At 38.2% G+C, this 19,961-nt stretch overlaps 3 protein-coding genes and 1 pseudogene across 6 annotated transcripts; all 4 read right to left on the bottom strand.

The window, feature by feature from the left end:
- Positions 1–7,640: 7,640 nt before the first annotated feature.
- On the bottom strand, positions 7,641–9,486 carry LOC121760856 (glutamate receptor 2.9-like). Its single transcript, XM_042156458.1, has 4 exons — positions 9,246–9,486; positions 9,073–9,157; positions 7,914–8,976; positions 7,641–7,841 (listed from the first exon to the last, which is right to left on the bottom strand). The coding sequence occupies exons 1-4, from the start codon at positions 9,484–9,486 to the stop codon at positions 7,641–7,643; spliced, it is 1,590 nt and encodes a 529-aa protein (XP_042012392.1).
- Positions 9,487–10,799: 1,313 nt separating this feature from the next.
- Positions 10,800–12,159, bottom strand: LOC121761442 (probable aquaporin TIP3-2). The gene is made up of 3 exons (XM_042157086.1): positions 12,030–12,159; positions 11,687–11,937; positions 10,800–11,248 (listed from the first exon to the last, which is right to left on the bottom strand). Exons 1-3 carry the CDS (start codon positions 12,157–12,159, stop codon positions 10,856–10,858), a joined length of 774 nt encoding a protein of 257 aa, XP_042013020.1. The 3' UTR covers positions 10,800–10,855.
- Positions 12,160–14,418: 2,259 nt separating this feature from the next.
- On the bottom strand, positions 14,419–16,713 carry LOC121759925 (annotated as a pseudogene).
- A 141-nt stretch (positions 16,714–16,854) lies between these two features.
- Positions 16,855–18,638, bottom strand: LOC121759923. 4 transcript variants are annotated; one of them, XM_042155500.1, is made up of 6 exons: positions 18,479–18,638; positions 18,320–18,390; positions 17,910–17,958; positions 17,671–17,777; positions 17,456–17,532; positions 16,855–17,369 (listed from the first exon to the last, which is right to left on the bottom strand). In XM_042155500.1, exons 1-6 carry the CDS (start codon positions 18,525–18,527, stop codon positions 17,114–17,116), a joined length of 609 nt encoding a protein of 202 aa, XP_042011434.1. In that variant the 5' UTR covers positions 18,528–18,638; the 3' UTR covers positions 16,855–17,113. The 4 variants fall into 4 exon arrangements, with proteins under 4 accessions (XP_042011434.1, XP_042011436.1, XP_042011433.1 ...); XM_042155502.1 differs by having other exon boundaries at positions 17,910–17,998; positions 18,479–18,549; XM_042155499.1 differs by having other exon boundaries at positions 18,320–18,629.
- Between the last annotated feature and the right edge of the window lie 1,323 nt (positions 18,639–19,961).

Below are 19,961 nucleotides of genomic sequence, written 5' to 3'. Positions count from 1 at the left end.
TGCAGATGATGCCGGGGTGGCAGCCCGGGATGCAGGGGACGCCGGGGGGGGGGACAATGTCTATCGTCCCTGTTTTAATTTTTTGACTGCTTCTTCGCACACATCGACCCGATCGGAGATGCAGTTCACTGTGTGTGATACTTTCTCCTTAGAGGAGTTGGGGATAGATCTCGAGGATGCGGACACTCCCGTTCAAACAGGGGGAGTAGGGCGAGGTCGGGGCGCACCAAAGAAGAAGAAGGGCAAGGGGAAGGGCAAAAGTGTGGTCGGCGAGTCGTCGCAACCGGCTGATGACGACAGTCCGGCACGGAGGAAGTGGACGGATGCGGAGAACGTCGCGCTGTCCAAGGCTTGGGTGAGTGTTTGCGATGATCCCCTTCATTCGAACAATCAGAGGATCGTCAATTTGTGGGCTAAAATATCAGCAGCCTACAAGGCATTTTTCCCGGAGGGGAGGCCACACAGAGGGGAGGAGTGCCGGAAGGGGTGGGACCGAATCAGGGTTGCGGTCTCCCGATTTTCGGGCTTGTACACCAACGCCCTCCGCATGCAGACCAGTGGCCAAACTGACGAGGACTGCAGGAGGATAGCGGAGAAAGCCTTCCCCGTGCTCGGGCTTTATAAGGAGTTCACCTACTAGAACTGCTATGAGGTGCTGATGGACTCCGAGAAGTTTCGGGCAGGTGTCGATGCTGGCTGGCAGAAGAAGCAGCGACTGAACTATGCCGGTGATTACAGCGGCAGCAGCGGCGGTTCCCAGGACCTCCCCGAGGATGTTCAGGAGTTCCCGTCCCCTCCATCGTTTACTCGCCGCACTCGCCCGGTTGGTCAAAGGCGGGCGCAACGGGTAGCGAGGGGGGTCGCCCAGGTGTCCCAGGAGGTCCAGTCGCCATCCCCCCCTTTTGGCACGTCGCCAACCGAGCTCGCCTTCTTCGCGCGTCAACAAACGCGGGCTCATATGCACAAAATCTTAGTTGAATGGAGCGGCAACTGACCCCGTGGAGAAGAAGTTTCTTCACTCAATGCTCGAGAGTATGCGGGTCGATTTGGATGCCGCCTCGGCACAGTTCGGGGGCTCAGACGCGGGCTCAGATGCCGCAGATTTGGGGGTCCCGGATAGCAGCGACAACGGCGGCGACGATGGCGACGGCCACGAGGAGTGAGGCGGAGGTGGGGGCTCGTGTGTGGAAGAGGGGTTTTTTTTAATTAATGTAATTTTTTTTAATTAATGTATTTTTTAATTTAAATATTATTATTGAATTTTCCCGTATCTGTGCCATAAATTTAATTCCGCATTTTGTGTGATTGTTAATTATTTGTTTTTTATAATTTTATTTATTGTGGCTAACCTATTGCTAGTTTATTGCTTGTCCTGATGATGTGGCAAAAGGAGTTTTAATCCTGATGATATGGTAGGAGGAGTTTGTGACTAGGCTATGGCTATGACTAGCCTAAAACCATGAGAGATGCTGTTGATCTAAAACCATGGGAGATGCTCTTAATCCATTATATGGCCATGTGTGTCTGTCTTTGTAATCTATGCTAATGAAATGGGCGTCTATTTCAACTACCAACTGGAATACATTATCGAGGGAGTCATTTCAAAACTCATTTACTGAATTACTTTGTACTCCTAATAATCATCACATTTAATTTTTCTATATCTATTTCCATTTCTGTCTCATGATTCATGACAAAAGCTAACTTATACTCTACTCCTAGTCACTAATGTAATACAAGCATGCATCTTTTATTTGGATGTGAATCCAATGAACTTGGTAATTTGTTTCCAAAGAGAATTGAAAAATGGTTACCCTCTCATGTGTAATCAGGATAAGGATGCGTGATCTACTTACTAAATATGGTAAAAATGAAAATTTAGTAAAAATGAAATATGACATGTAACGACGGATGTCTAGAAGTGAAAAAAATTGGAACACATAACGACAGAGGAGGAATATTATTTAGTTTAGAGATGAAAAATTTTACCGTCTAAACTAAAAGACACTTCACAACTTGTGATGCCAAAACAGAAAAAGCCCATTTCTTTGAACATATCTCATAGCGTAAGTGCCACGAGGTCGACTTTGTCGTTATACTTAGATTCATTTTTCAAATATTAATATATTAATCTTAGTATAATGTGAATTGTCCATTGAATAAACACCAGAGTAAAATGATCCTAGAAGGAGTACATGATTTAAATTTTTAAACATAGACATAGTCCTCATTTTCTTTAAAAAAAAGTTCAATACTCTAGTAATTTAAAATTATGAATTTTAATCAAAATCATATTCATAAGATTTAAAATCAGAAATTAAAATTATGAAGTTTTAATTCTTCGCTATCGTCCCATCTATATAAATTACATAAACCAAACATATAATCTTCATACTCAAATATGAAAGAGAGAAAAACATTCAGATCTGAAAAACTAATTACATACGTGTCTCACTCTCTATTTGTACAAGTATGAAAAAGCAGCTAAAAGGTGTGCACTCTACACGTGAGGAGCACCTGATTATTTTGTAGCTTGACTTGTTCTTCATCTGATTCATTAGTATTTCATTCATAACTTTCACCCCATCTATATGCAAAACGATGAACTTTAGTTACTATTTTTCTTCCTTTTTTCTTTCTCTTTTCTTATTTAATAAAATAAAATCATTTTGAAGACGTTGTTTTGCAAATATTCTGAAATGAATAAACATGGATGGGAAATTGTGGTTTTTACTAGTATATTTGTAATTTAACCATAGAAAATTAACAAAAAAAATCACAAAATAACGTCTTTGACGTATCCTGAAGCTGGTAAAAAGTGGCGAAATGGGCTACCATCGAGGGAGGGCGACTTAAATCTCCAAGTCAATCAATGTAATGATTAACCCTACATGAATAAATAATACTACTAATATTATTAGAATATAGATGGATGGCCAATTATCCATTAGAGTGTCCACGATATCCATCCATTAGAGTGTCCACGATATCATGGATATTTTGGTGGACAGTCACTTTTTTTTCCACAATCACTTCATTTATCATAGCCACAAAAATTTGTCTACAATAATAGTGGATACTCTCAACTCTCGAGCCATAAATCACATTATTTTATCAATTATTAATATATTTTAATTCAGTCTAGAATAAAAATAATCGGACTATAAAAATTAAACCTCCATAGTTTATAGAATAAATTAAGAAAATAAAAAAAATAAGAAAATCGCAATTTCGGCGGCTGCGGCTCACCGAACCGCGCAATAACCCGTCGCGGCTACTCCCCCGCTCATGCGTCCTCCGCAATAGGGAGCCGCGCCGCCGCCACGGAGTCGGCGGCCGCCGGGGCTCCGCAATAGGGGTGGCACAGTACGGTATACCGCACCGAGAATGTCATACCGCATACCGTACCGCAAATTGCGGTATGAGAAAATGACATACCTATTGCGGTATACCGAAAATTCGGTATGATAATTTCCGATACCGTTACCATACTGTTTATGCGGTATATCATACCGTAGTTCGGTATACCGCACTTTTACGGTATACCGAAATGATGTATGGCATACCGAGTACGGTATACCAAAATAAGGTGTGACATACCGTTAGACCTGTGTTTCATACCAAAATAATCCTATTTTATAACCAAATATATAAAATAAAATATCACCTATTTAAATAAATCCAAAATATTAAAACTACACCACAATCAAATCTTATTTAAAAAATTCAAATCAACAAAACTTCAACAATCAAATTACAGTGGACTGGAGGGTAAGGTATCATACCATACCGCAACTTGCGGTATACCGCAAATTCGGTATTTTCGGTACGGTAAGTGTTGTATTTCGGTATATTTAGCCAGCCCTAATTGTGGACACCCTTAAAAGTTTAAAACTCGTATAATTTCGATGTTATCATTCAATTCGTCCTATAGAAATAAGCTAAATTTTCTTTTACGTACATCCTATAGAAATAGGTTATATCATTTATAAAAAAATATTTTCTTTTTTACTTTATTATTTATAGATCCCACTATCTGCTAACGTTATTACAACTATTTTTTTTTATTTTTTTTACTTTACCAATTATGTATTAAAATTTATGTCTTCTCATATTGCTTTATGGGACACGGAAGAGTAGTTTTTAAAGTACGAAGACAACAATACCTTTTTACTCGTAAAATTACAATTTTATAACAAAAGCAAAGGGATAATTCTTTTTTTATTCATGGGTGTTTTTTACATTCCATAAGTGTACTGAGCGTTTTTTAAATTCCGGCTTTGGGAGAGACGCATGACCCTCATGCGTCTCCCGTTAATGAAACGCATGACCGTGATGCGTTTTAGGGTAAGACGCATGAGCGTAATGCGTCTTTCATTTTTTTATTTTAATTAAAAGATGCATGATGCACATGCGTCTTAGGGTAAAACGCATGACACACATGCGTTTCTCTTTTAAACATAAAGTGGCTCTGTAGTTTAGTGGTAAGAATTCCATGTTGTGGTTGTGGAGACCTGGGTTCGTATCCCAGCAGCCAACACTACAATTTTTTTAATTAATTACTAGTGCAACTTTATATTAACAAGAGGACCGGCCTTCTATCTTTTCTTTAACTTATCATTTTAAATAAAAGCACATTAATTGATTTTTTGGTTACACTAACATTTTATCGACCGCATCCACCGGGACCAACATTTTTCATATTTTTTGTATATTTAATCATTATTAAACACCCAATTTACTGAAAAAAACTCATTTTATATGAACATAAAATTATAGACATACTTAATTTTTCTTGGAAAATGATAAAAATTTAGAGAGAAAAAAAGTGTTTAAGTTGAGGTAAAACTCATTTTACATGAACATAAAATTATATATACAATTAATCAATAGTAATGATTATTAAATAAGAAAAAAATACACAACTTGACACTAATTTTTTTTACATTATTGCATATAGTAGAAAAACTCATTCTTTTACATAGATATAAATTAGTTTTATAATTAGAACTTACAACAATTTATTATTTTATACAGTAAACAATAAAAAAAATTAAATAGCCCTAAATAAAACGTACTCCAATATTACATTCCAGTGTTTAAAACCGTAATAAAATTAGCCAGTTGTACTAGTAATTAATTAAAAAAATTGTAGTGTGGCGGCTGGGATTCAAACCCAGGTCTCCACAGCCACAACATGGAATTCTTACCACTAAACTACAAGGCACTTTATGATTAAAAGAGAGACGCATGTGTGTCATGCGTTTTATCGTAAGACGCATGTCCATCATGCGTCTTTTAATTAAAAAAAAATTGAAAGACACATTACGCTCATGCATCTTACCCTAAAAACATCACGGTCATGCGTTTCATTTATGGTAGACGTATGAGGGTCATGCGTCTCTCCCAAAGCCGAAATTTTAAAAAAGCGCAGTATACTTATGGAATGTAAAAAACACAATAGAATAACAAAAGAATTAACCCCAAAAAAGCAAAAGAACATCTTTGACCGTCTGACGTATTCTAAAGTTGGTAAAAAAGTGGCAAAATGTGAAGACGACTTAATTTTCAAGTCAATCAATGTGATGATTAAACTTCCATTATTTCAAGATAGTTGGTAAAAAAAAGTGGCGAAATGTGAAGACGACTTGAATTTCCAAGTCAATCGATGTGACATGAATATTAGTAGAAATTATAGATGGAAGGACAGCTCGTAGATTGATTATAGATATGTAATTCGACAAGTTTCAAGTATTCAAGTAGTGATATATCCTCCTATGAACTAATCAAAGTCCCGTCAATTGGAAAAAAAAAATGAAATTTCACGTACACTATCTTTCTTTCTTTTTATTTAGTGAAACAATATATATTTGAGCAGTCTAAACAAAATTGTATTTTAAATCTTTTGGACCAACACGAGGGTTAATTTGGCATAAGTTTTGTACATAATCCAATCGACACAAATATTTCATCGATTTAGCTAAAGATGACACGTTTTTATTTTTCGATCAATTAATACACTCAACCATTTCATTCTCTTGATAGGCATCAAAAGTAACAATAGAAGGAGTAATGAAGAACAATTTTGTTCACTATGATTTTTCTTGGATATTTTCTATGTACAACAAAAAACAACTTTGTGGTTATGAAGTATTAGTCTCTTGCATTTCTATACCAACCGTTGAGAGGCCTTCATCATGGGAAAACATTCCTTCATGACAACAAGTCCTGTTAGATGGACTCTGTGATAAACCCTCCGATTCTGAGTTCTTTGTTTCATCGTCTTTTCTCTCAACAAAAGCTCTAGCAAGACGATGCAGCTTTTCCTTGACTGAAGCCGATGAGGCTAATATATGCCGGTTCTCATAAAAGAATTCAGAGAAGAACACAGCTAGCTAGAGCCATTGATGATGATACCCCCGCAATGAGGAAAAGCCCGGTGAAACGATCCGGACCCAGGCTTTCCAATCCATCAGCACAACAGACTAGCTTGTGCTCCAAGCCACCTTCTTGTGATCAAATCCATTTTCCCATTCTCTTTCATTTCCAATATTGCTACTGAAACATCAGGGACTAATGGTGAGCCCTTCCTAAATGCCTGAAACTTAGCAATGTAAGTGTTTTTTATTTGTGGAAAGGATCAAAGTGATGATTAAGAATGGCTACTTACAAATCCAAAACCCGAGGTTTTGTACATGGTATCGATCATGGTATACTTGTCGCAGTGCTTGCCAAGGACTAGCTTAAGATAAGGGATCTCATCAACAATTGCAGCTGGTTGTGCCCAAGTATCTCAAGTTGTAGTTATTGAATACAGCACTACCTTTCAAGAATCCAGTGATTAGTGAGCCGTTTTTGTGGCCAATGTATTCACCCTTCTTGATCATATCTGTAGACTTGAGGTGCTGTACTGTCAGCATAGATGTCAAGTTGGCGTTATGGCTTGATGTCAAAACCAGCACCACGAACAGCCACACGATCACTACGAATCTTGTCAAGTTGCTCGTCACATTCTCCTCTGACAACAGATACATTCTTGATAAAAATAACAAGTAATAATAATAAAGGAGGAGTATTATTGACGTAGTAGACTAATATGAGCAAATGAGTTGCTTAGTGTGCAGAAAAGGGGTAGAAACGCGTGCTAGGGGTGTCGATGGAGCATCAAGTGAAAATGAAGGAAAGGGTGCCTAACTGGTCAGAATGATGTACCCTGGAATTAGAGTGTAAGAAGCCAAAGCAAGCTTCTTGATGTTTTCTTCTACTTTGTGTGTGTTGGATGCTTGCAATAATTGGTTTATATTTGAAGTGCAGATTTAGAATAGCATCAATTGTGTGCATGTTTTAATTTTGAGTTATTTGTTGGGAAAGTTTAGTTTGTGAATCATGCAAGTTGGTCAGTTTGCATAGATTTCAGGTTTATTGTGTTAAATATTCTCGTGTTCTTATTTAAAACCCTAAGCAACTCAATTTACGTATATTATCTGTTAAAACACTATCGAATTGACCAGTAAACAATGCATGAAACATGCCTTATCATAGACTTACTACGTGAAAAAACAAGGGTTGAGAAAGAGAACCACAGCGTCGTCCCAAGTTGCTGCATAGTTGGACCTCCGGAAGCTGTGTTCACGCGATGCTCAAGAACCCAAACTACAAATCCGGTGAAGATGCAGAGGCCAAGTGTTAAGAGGATTCATGAATATCCAAGCATTCTTCGTCTTTATATCTGTGGTTAGCACGAGCATAGCAACTCCAGGTTCTGTGTAAGGAACAGTGAAATCAACAAATTTTGATCTGTTACTTGTAATGGTCACATCTCCCACAACTGCATCAATATTCTGTCATTTGAGAAGTATTAATTAGTAGTAAGTTTGATGTTGAAACAAGCAAGAGTTTAATAGGAAAAATACCTGAAGAAATATTTGATAAACAAGGTCATCATAATTCCCAGTTTCAAATGTGATATACTCTATTGCAAGTCCATCTTCATAGGCTAATGACTGCAAAGCTTCCTCAAAAACATCAATGCAGAAACCAGTTGCGTTAACAGCACCATCTTCATCCTTTTCAACTCTGACAAATTCATTAAATGTCATGTTTATAGGAACTCCGACTCTCAACTTGCTCCCGCTCAAGCCATGAGGCGCGATAGTTGTTTTGCCAGGCCATATGATGGCAAGATCCTTCAAAACGCCATTCTGTACTGTCCAGAATCCGGCAGTGTTTACTCCATTACCAATCACATTCACAATCTCGAATTCGGATGGTTGTAACTGACCATCACTGATATTGTAATCACCACTCAGCCCTTTAGACATAAAATTTCTGATCAATGGTGCAAGTTTTGGACCACTATTTGAAGTCCCTATCGCTTCCAAATCTATCGAGCCGCCTCCACGAGCCATGTTCTTGAATCTTGGAGATGCATCTGCGCGTACACGCTCCACGGATTCTGCTACAGCAGCTATGCTGTCATAAGCCCACAAACCAAAAACATTCAGTTCTGGTCTTTCAATCTCCGGATTCTCCTCAGAAAACCTCTTCTTCCATCTTCTAACGAAGCTAATAACTTGGTCAGATTTCGGGATATAAGCCTTCACACCTACTACTCCCTGCATTGCTTCAATACCTTCTGAATCCAATAAACTAGTTAGCTGATCAGCAATTATCCATGCATACCCCTTGCTCATCATCCCAGCTTCTTTCGCCATTTGGAAGAATCGAGATGCAAGAGATGGTAGCATGTGAACCACAAACACCTTTGCCTGCAGCTTCTTCTTTATCTCATTCAGTTGCTGAAGAATCTCATCATTTTCAGCAGAAGGAGACACTGCATTTCTGGATGAGACATTGCTGTTTAGCAGCTCCTCAGCCAAAAATTGTACTAATCCACTACCATATTTCGTATCCTCGTAGATAAAAAAAAAACCTCTCTCCAACCAAAGTTCTTCACAACTGCAGCTACTGCTTTGGCTTGAGAAGCAAAACACCATGATGATCTGATCAAGTATGGCGATTCGTGAGACAGGCTCGTTGCTGGTGATACTATTGGAACTTCCACTTTGTCACCGATTTCTATAACAAAGTCTGCTTGACTGGATGTTTGTGGCCCCCAAATAGCCACTACTTGAGTATTCTTTCATCAGATCAATGGCTGCACTCAGAAAAAGTTGAGCTAAATTTCCAGAAAATGTGAACACTTGTAAGTAATGAAGGAAAAGAGGTGTTATACTTATATATACCTGCAGAAACAACGTCTTTGCTTGAATCCTTGAAATGTGGCACGATCACGGTGCTATAATTACTGTTCTTGGAGTAGAAGTCTTCAATGGCCATGAAAATGCAAGTTTTGTACCTCTTTCCAAGAGGCGTCTGAAGATCAAGAATGATTCCGACATCAACCTTTGCAGCTGTGGCGTTGGATCCGTTGGCGAAAAGAAAAAGAAGAAGAAAGGTGCAGAAGGTGAGTTTAGAAATAGGCATATTTGGAAAGTATGAAGAATCTAAGATTGATTATTTGTAAGAGAAGTCTTGAAGGGGGATTTAGTGTATATGTGATTAGGGGTCCGTTAAAATACAAACAATCCTTATTGCAGAACTACAAACAATGAACAATCTATGTACTTACAATGAACATTTTGTATATATATAATGTACTGCACCCTTGTAATGAACACTATGCATATAATGTTCATTATAAATGATAGTCAATTATATGTTCATTACAAATGCATACATTGTTCATGGTTAGTCGTTCTGTTATAAGAATTGATTACCAAATGATTACAATCCTATGTTAATTAATTATGTACAAAGATGTAATATGTGTTTGATTTAGTCATTAATAGAGGTCAGCATGAATTTGTTGACACTGAAATTATAGTTACAATATTTTAGCTTTGTCAAATATGTTGAGTGAATAATCATACAACTGTGAGTAGTATTACTCAGTCGGTTGATATCTGGCCCCCCTTATTTAAAGTAAAAAATAAAGATAATATTCATTATTAAAGCATAGACAATTATTACTTCCTCCGTTCCAAGCTAAATATCACGGAAATGACACAAGATTTTAGAAATGATTGTTTTGTGAGTTAAATAGAAAAAGAATACAGTATATTTTTATATTGGGGATACTGGGGTGATTTTAGAAATGATTGTTTTGTGAGTTAAATAGAAAAAGAATACAGTATATTTTTATATTGGGGATACTGGGGTGAGAGAGAACTTTTTTTAAAAAGAGAAATGTAACATCATTTATGGGACAAACTGAAAAGGTAAGTGAGATGACATATGAGATGAATGAGTATTATATAACAAATTATGATCGACATTTTAATTAGATAGAATTTGCAAAATAATTAAATACTATAGTGCATATGCATTAACCGACCAAAGTATAGTATAAGAATTTTTCTCTCGAGTAGCTTATGCTATACCATATGTTATCTTGAATGATATCTCTGACCAATTCTTGTATCTTAACCATGCTAATTCTTGTATTATAATGCCATCAACCTCAAATTAAATATAACAATTGTCAACAAGAGGGTTAGTTGGGCCTAAGTTTCACAGAATCCAAACGATACAAATTGACCATATATACTGATAAATGGACTCTAGTATATTTCAATTACCAAGTACTTCAATTTCCAGTCTGATCAAGCAAGATAATAAGATCCATATTGAGAGGGGAAGACTTATAATCTGATCACCGAAAGTTACAATCCATCCATTATTTCAGAAAATGAAAGTTACAAATCCAAGTAAAATACATAGGCTACTACATACGTATATTCAACAAAACAACTTATTTATTTATTCATTCATTCACTCACTTAACAACAAATGTCTAGTAATCCTCGGGAGCCAAAGGCTGGTGGTGAGTATGGTGCGGCGTCGTCTCCGGCTGTATAAGCCCGAACTCGTATATGATCCCGGCCAACGCCGCCCCTACGAACGGCCCCAGCCAGTAGATCCAGTGGTAGCTCCACCTCCACCCCACCAGGGCCGGTCCGAACGCTCGTGCCGGGTTCATGGCTGCGCCCTCGAATGGGCCTCCCACGAGCACGTTCGCCCCCACGATGAACGCGATCGCGAGTGGCGCGATCGTACCCAGGCTCCCTCTCCGGGGATCTATTGCGGTGGCGTAGACGGTGTAGACTAGCCCGAACGTCATCACGATCTCCATCAGGAGGGCGTTCCATACTCCTACGCCGACCGCCACCGAGAATCCTATCGGCCTCTGCATCAAACACACAAATCACTCGTTACAAATTTAATTCAAGGAACAATAGTCGATTAAAAAATCATAAATTTAACTAATTTTTAGCTAAAAATAGCATCATTTTATAGGTAAAAGAGAAGAAACGTCTTTTAATTAGTGATTGCTAAAAAGACCGTCGTTTCATGAAAATATAGTATAGGAAAAGTTAGTGATGCTCAAAAAAGGCCTTTTAATGAAAGTAAAGAGTAAAAAAGAAGAAAAGTAAAATAATTTGAGTATTATATGTGGATAAATAAAACAACTATGAGAAATTGCAAAACTTATGATTATCAATTATAAAAAATTGAAACCTAGTTATATTTAATTATTTCTTTTTAAAATTGATCATATTTTCATCAAACTCCGTGATTTAAATGATTATCAGTAGAAGTAATTCCAAGTTATTTAAGGCCGTACGAAGCCATCGGTGGCGAGCCTTAGGAGGAGGGAAGCGACGACGGCCCCCAAGAGCTGCGCGACCCAGTAGAAAATAGCGCGGAGCATCGACACCCGGCCACCCACGAGGGCCCCGAAGGTGACAGCGGGGTTTAGGTGGCCCCCCGAGACGTTCATGCTGGAGGCCACGGCCGCGAAGAGAGAAAGCGCATGCGCCAGCGCAATCAGGACGAGCCCAGCGGCCGACAAATCCGTGTCCTTGTACATCTTATCTGCAAACAACACATGCATTGTATCAACCAACAAGATTGAGAATGAGAATGAGAATGAGAATGAGAATGAGAATGAGAATGAGGAGTGGTACCAAGAGCGAGGACGGAGCCTTCTCCGGCGAAGACGAAGATGAAGGTGGAGAGGAATTCCGACAAGGTGGCCTTGACGGAGTCGGGGTGGGTGGCGTCTTCCGGCCTTCCGAAGGCGTACCTGCGAGGCATGTTGGATCGATTATGTGTGCGAATTTCCTCTTCTACTCTTCTTCTTTTGCTTCTACTTTAAGAGATTATTGAAGGATTGAGAGATGGGAGAGAGAGAGAGAGGAGTGTGCTTTGGAGATGGAAATGGTGGTTTTGTTAGGTTAGGGGATTAAATTGGAGGAATTGAGTTGTGATGAAGGGAAGGAAGGGACACTTGGGAGATCAAATGCAGGAATTATGACACGTAATGTATGTGCTGGCTGTTTAATGTTTATTTTCCACTTACACAGGATGTTGGATTTATTAGACCTGTTGGTTACATATCATTATATCAATACCAATCCAATTCCCCTACCTTCTCATCATCCTCCTCATCATTTTTTTTATTCACAAGTCACACATGAAACTTTGTATCATCTGATTTTGTATCACCTAAGTTCATAAGCTGACTCCAACTGCTCACGTCCACGGTAGAGTAAATCATCGCCTCTCATGTTCCTCTCCATCAACTTGAAAATTGAATGTAATTCTTACATATTATTTCCATTAAATGGATAGTGCAAATTTGAGATACTCACATAAAACTCATTTTGAATTGTAAGTCTTTGATCCATGTTCTCCAAGTTCTTTGAACACATGCAACTTTAAATAATCTCCACCCAAGATAATCTTGATTAATTGAACATTCGTTATACTCTATCACATCTGTCTCATATTACTCACACTTATCTTTTTCAATTTATCCTCTTTTTCAATTTATCCTAAATTACTCGCACTATTTATATTTTAAGTAAGAAATAAGATATATCATTTAATTACGATATTAAAATAACATAATTATAAAATTAAAAAAGAAATAGTTATTTAAATCATAATCATAATAGTTATTTGGAAACGGCATAGTATTAAATTATAAAATTCAAAATTGTCAATTATTCTATTGATGTAGTATGAAACAATATCATTACGATCATCATTGAAAATTGAAAAACATCAAGTTACACATATACTATAACAATTTTAAACTTTCAATTGACGTTATATTTTCAACCTAAAATAGGACTATGGATAAAACTAAGCATGCTGCATGCCTATCCAATAACAAGTAGATCAATAAAATACAACCACATTCAAGTCACCTTATGCTTTTTGATACTTATCCAACAACCAAAAACCATATAAATATTAACACGATGAGGCAGTCCGAGCATAACATATTCTTCTGCTGTTCTGCAAATGAATTAATTTGAAAATATATACAAGTAGTGTTATTAGTATTACAATTAGTTACCGCTACTTTCTTTTGTCCACAACTAATTCGCATAATTTTTCATTCATTCGTCCACAATTAATCATCTCATTTACTTTTTATAATTTTTAATAATAGATTCTATATTCTATTAGGTTCTTTCACTCTTTTTTTTTACTATATTTCTTAAAATTCAAACTAAATCAATTCATACTAATTAATCATGAGCGGAGGGATGGAGTACCTTTTACTGAACTAAAAAAAAGTGAATGACTAAATTGTCAGATATATCACGAAAGACAGTCAAATTCAATTCGTTCCACGCTATTCAAAATTTGAAAATGAATCACAGAGTTTGAGATTTTTGCAATTATCGAATCCTTCTATTTTTAGCGGATTACCCGTTAATATGACAATCGATTTAAAATATGTGGACAAAATGTTATTTTCGAACTTAAGTAGATGTAGTCTTTTTACCAACACAACTTTGTCTGCGTATTTTAAATCAACTGCTACATAAATTGCCGATAAAATTGCAAAGATTCTAGTTTATCTTGGACCTTTTAGAATTTGAATGACAAATCATGGAGTTTTAAAAATTCTCAATTGTCCTATTTAACTAAATTTGACTTAAGCTCAAAATTATGCCGTTGAATCATCTAAGTTATCACATTTATGTCATTATTAATTGACAATACTAACATGTACATCAATTTAGCATCACATTCGCCTCGAAAAAAAATTATCATTGGACATATGAGAAAATTTTAAGCATCGAAATTTATCATTCGAATTTTAAAAGATAGTATAAAACAAATCATAATTTAACTTATCATTCGAATTTTAAAAGATAGTATAAAACAAATCATAATTTAACCAAACTCTATGATTTTATAGGTAATTAACCCTTTATAAGTTTATATTATTTCAGATTAAAAAAAGTGTGAGACGAACCAGAATTTAACCATATACTATGATAGAAGTAGTAATTTATTTGACAAGTTAAAAGAAATACTAGAATGAATGGGGTGTTAAGGTTAACATTATACGATGATGTCTTGTATCATGGTAAGAACTTGACTGATCTCCGGCGACTGATCCGTACACTGCAGCGCCATCTCCGTGAGCTTCAGCATATCCCCATACCCTTCCCTCTCCCCGACAATCTGCATATCCACTATATCAGTCGACCAGTCGATGCTCACGGCCTATCTCACCCACCCTGACAGATCATCGCCGCCGCCGCCGCCACTCTCCGCCGCCTTGGCCGCCCGGCCCATCACCATCTCCAGCACCACGATGCCCAGGCAGTACACGTCGGCCGCCCTCGGGTTTAACCTCTTCCCGGCCACCGCCTCCGGAGTCCTCCCGGCCGCGAGCATTTGCGGCGGCGCGATCCCCAGCAGGCCGTAGTCCGTCAGCTTCACCCGCGGCGGCGTGGTGGTGCCGGCGGCAGTGTGGATTAGGACGTTCGAGGATTTGAGGTTGCCGTGGGAGGCAGAGCTGCGGTGGAGGTGCCCCAGCGCGGTGGCGATTTCGTTGATGATGGTTACGCGGCTGGTCCAGTCGAGTGTTATGCCTCGACTCTCTGTCGTTATTAAGTAAATAAAATGGGTTAGTAGAATGTGAAACTTATTTATCAAAATAACAAAAGTGAAAAAATAAATATGATTATGTCTATTCCTAATCCAATCCTTGATGGAAATTGACGGGATTAGACTAATTTCCTTATTCCGATGAGGTACAAATATCTAAATTTGATATTAAGTAAAATGAGTTAGTGGAAAATATATTAAGTAAAATGAGTTAGTGGAAAATGGAGCTGATTTTTTAAAAAGAAACTTACTAAACATATGGATGAAAATATAATTAATTAATTAATTATTAACAGTAATTACCGTGTAGCATGCTGAACAAACTTTGATCATCCATGTAGTCGTAGACGATGATCTTCTCCTCTTTGGAATGGTAAAAGGAGATGATCTCTACCAAGTTATGGTGCTTGATGTTTCCCAGCACCTGCATCTGCTGTGCAAACTCCTTGTTGCTCGTCGCCTTCACGTTCTCCAGTCTCTTCACCGCCACCACAGAGCCGCAATCCAGCACCGCCTTGTACGTCGTCCCCAGCTTCCCCCTCCCGATCACCTCTGCCGCCGACCTCAGCAGATCATCCAACTCAAACACCGGCCTCTCCAAGAACTCCAGTTTCATACTTGTCTCCGAGTCATCCGCCTTTTCTTTGTAAACTTCTCCTACATACATTCATCGAGAGGCGAACGCAGAAAAAAATATTAGCATAAGTTCAACTGCTTTTATAATTCTTGATAAAAAGGGCGGGAGGGGGCGGCCGACACTCCTCCTGCCAGAAGACTTGAGATCTACACAAAATTACATGAAAAAGTGAAAAGGACAACCGGATAAAAGATAAGATTAGTTATGTCCTTTAATCACAAGTAAATATGATAATCGAATGGCATGTATGTGTATATGTTATACCTACTACTTCTGGCTCATCTTTCTCTTTAGCTTTTCTGATGTAACAGCAGAGTACAGACAGACCAACGAGTAGAGCTGTGGCTGCGATCTCAGCAATGCTCCACGGTTGGAGGCCACCATCGGCCCTTGCTGGTGGTTGAAACGAAGCGGGGGCAGGAGCGAAAGGACAAGGACTCATTCCTGGGATGGATCCACATAAACCCAAGTTGTTAGCATAGGAGCTTTCAGGGAAGCTTTGGAGGACGCGGGTCTGAGGGACTGGCCCTCCGAGCTGATTACTAGAGACGTTGAAGGCGATCAGCATTTGCTGATTGAAAGGTGGGATTTGACCCGAGAGTTCGTTTTCTTGTAGCTCGAGTTTGGTTAGCTCGGGTAGATCAATGTAGGTGGAGGGTATGGACCCTGAGAAGTTATTCTTGGAGAGGAACACATACTGGAGGTGCACTAGGTTGGTGAGATCGGGAAGAGGGCCGTGCAAGGAGTTGTTTGTGAAGCTGAGTTTGGTCAAGAATGTAAGGTTTTGGAACAGCATAGGTGGGAGAGGGAGAGAACTAGTGAGCTGGATTCCTTCGAGGACCAGATGTGTCACGTGCCAATCCGAGCAGGCAACGCCCGCCCAGATGCTCTGGTTTGCGCTGATGCATGCTCGCTCCGTCCAGTTCACATGCATGTTTGAGGACGACGTGACAAGATCCCTCAATTGGATCAAAGCATTGCGTTCGTCTGGGAAGAATTCGTTCGTCTCCAACCCAGTAACACATTGGATCAACACAGAAATGATCAAGATGGTGATTGATTTCTTCATAGGGAGATTGAGAGGGACAAAGCATCGGACATTGTCAGATAAGGAAAATGGGTTGGTAAGAGGCAAGATTAAAAAAACCCACGTTCTTAGCGACGTGGGAGAGAGAAAAAATACATTGCTGTTGACAGCTTAACTACAAAATCAAGAGATTTTAACAAGGAAAATGTTGTTGAAAGCCCATATATTTTGGCAGATGATATTTAGATTCCTCACAAGAATGTCTACAAATGTGGTCAAAAACATATTCTCCGTTAACAACAATATTCGCTTCTCTCTGTCTCTTTCAAGACAGCTGAAGAAAGGACTCTTACAAGGGAGCTTGTAGATTCTACTTAACGTCTTATATAACTAAGGCCGTGCAGAGTATCAAATGCACGAGAGATACATAGCGTTACCGTAAAAGGAAAACGACATTATTTCATGCATCAGTCATCTTCATCATCAGAGCTTTCATATGCTGCCAACAGACTCTTAACTGGGTTATCAGATTTCGCCTCGTCTCCCACTATGTTGGAACTGGTCGAAGACTTGTCTTTCTCCAGATCGTGATCATTCGAGGGTCGATGTTTTTTAGATGGTTGTTGATTCGAAGCTTCACTGGATGGATCTACCTCGGAAGGGGCAGCAACACCCTGCGTCTTTGCCTTCACTGCCACCACTCTCTTGAGCAAGTCTTGCTGCCTGAGCATATAGAAACTTTATATCAGATGGAATTGGAAACGCAAAAACAATAGTTTTTTAAGTACATATACATAGAGAGAGTTTACCTGATTCCACTTTTTGGCTTGGGTTCCACTCTAAGTGGCAAGGGAACTGAAGCTGGGGCAGTTTCTGCCACAGCCTTGTGATTAGTGGTCAAGGAAAAGCATGAGGAGCAACAAAAAAACACATTTCTAAAAAAGCGAAATATAAAAAAGAGAAACAGTCAACAGATTGTCTTGAGCCTACTATTTGTTAACCCCCAGAGAAATTTCAAGGATATTTTAAATGCAGCAAATGCTCGTTTCTCTGTACGCCGTAGAAGGCGTTCTGCATCTTCCTCCGCTTCCATTTGCTCCTTTAGATAAAGCAAATCGTCGCTGTCCAAAGCTGCACATTTACACTAAGCAATGCTCAACAAGCAATGATACCTACCTTACAACTGACCTCATGAAAGCAAGTGCATTGACCGGCCAACACGAATTAAATTTCATAAATGAAAAAAGAGCATAGAATCTCTACCGCCTCGACCATGAAGGTAGCCTCCACGTTCCCCAGCAACCTCTTGCATCTGCACTTATCAAGCACCCACCCGGAAAAAGCCAATATCCCTGCCGGGGCGTGTTATCAGAAAACTAATCGAAATTGAAAGTTACAGGAAACAACTCAAAAGCTCCAAAATGCAGCCACATCAATATAATGCTAGCTTATGTCACTAAAACTGATGATTAGATTTTCCTTCTGAGGCACAGCCATTTTTTTCCTCCTAACATCTTCAATTCAAACAGGCAGTTATGCAGTAAATCCACTAGCACGAAACAGCTCATTTATTGAAGAGATACAAATTACAATAAGAAAAGCAATTTAATCGACGATAAATTTAATTCCTTCGAATTAACCGTTTGAAAAAAGGAGAATGAGGATTCTCTAACCTTGGCAACCATGCGCTGGAAGGTAATTTCTTCGTCATCTATTCTGTCCTTCCCCTTCCCCGACTTCTTATCTGCATATATCCCTCCCAGCAAAATCCGAAAATCCGAAAAATCCGAAAAAATGAAAGAAATATACATCAGAAAATAAATTGGAGGTACCTTTAGGATCAGTCAGATTTGTGTACTCGCGAACTTCTCTTCCAGCCATCTCCGGTGGAACCTCGATCAATAATTTGTCGAATTCTGGAAATTTGCAGAATTAGAGCGAGCTAGGGCGGCTCTGGATTTTGTTTGATCGAATTTGCAAATGAAGATGGATTTTTGTATGATACTCGCGGAAAAGAAAAAAAGGGGAGGCCCAATACTGTGGGTCCAGAAATGTAGCCCACTGAGGGTTGGATTGGATTGTGATTTGGTATTGCTCGGTTTGATAGATCAAATAAGATCGAGATAATGTGACGTAAGATTAGTCTGATTACCTATCTGAAAATATTAATTTTGGATAATTGTTGGTCAAATTTAACGCTATATTCGTCCATGATCTAAGTTCCTTTTAACTAGATGCAACCATTCAAATTTTAAGAAATACGAAGAAAGTGGGTGTGAAATGATTTGTTGAATATGAGTCTATTTTTTACATATACTATAAAAGATTCATTTACCAAAAATAGAAAAAAAGCAATTTATTAAAAATTCTCTGAACTGATAAATGAACTAATTTTTTTGGACAAAGTGAGTATCAAGCTGTGAGCTATCTCAAGTCAATTAATCGTGATATTAAGTGACCAAAGGTATCATGATGATTGATTTAATGAATGCCTCAATATTGGGGATTTTGTTTGTAGCAATCATTTTCCCTTTCCACATACATATAAGCTACCTAATACCAAATAATTGATATAATAAGACAGCCGTAATGAGAGGTATAAAGACAGTATTAGAGATACGAATGTCCATCATAATCTAATGTTATTGAAATATTATAGAATCATGCTAATTTCAAATAAACTATTATTATGAGGGTGGAGGCCATCAAATTTGTTGCTGGAATGCCAATTATTGAGATTCTATACCATTTCTATCACACATTTTTAGTGTGTAACCAAATAAATTACGGCTCATGCCTTTTCCCACCTACTATGTCTATATCTGAATGTGACTTATTTTGTTGCTTCCCAATATAATTATGCTTAGTAAATTTTAGTTATAGTAATTAAATTTACAAGACTTTAGTTCATAAATAAGAATGTAATATAGAGGAATACACATGTAGAAAAAGGTAATTGCATCCAATAGATTGTTCAATATAGGCAGTTGTGGATTAACGAAATGAAATTTGTGGGTCATGCATAGTGTATAAGATCGTTGCTATCGTTGGAATGTAGAAATGGTGTAACGTAAGTTATTGTCACCGGATCACATAAGAAGAAAGAAAATGAGGTAGATGTTGGCCCTTAAATCATAATTTAATGGAGTTTTCGATTTTCATCGACTAATTGTAGGTCGGCTCTGAGGCTTCAACTAGATATCTATAGGTGTTGACGTTGACTTGACTACATAGGTCAAGTGAAGCAGTCAGTGAATAAACAAGTTGAAAACTAAAAATGCAGAACTAAATTCTGATGATAAATTAGTTTTTGTA

This window comes from Salvia splendens, chromosome 13 (genome assembly GCF_004379255.2).
Source record: "Salvia splendens isolate huo1 chromosome 13, SspV2, whole genome shotgun sequence".
NCBI classification, from domain to species: domain Eukaryota; kingdom Viridiplantae; phylum Streptophyta; class Magnoliopsida; order Lamiales; family Lamiaceae; genus Salvia; species Salvia splendens.
Note: the sequence above shows the minus strand (reverse complement) of the source record. Positions and strands in the feature narration are given on the sequence as shown.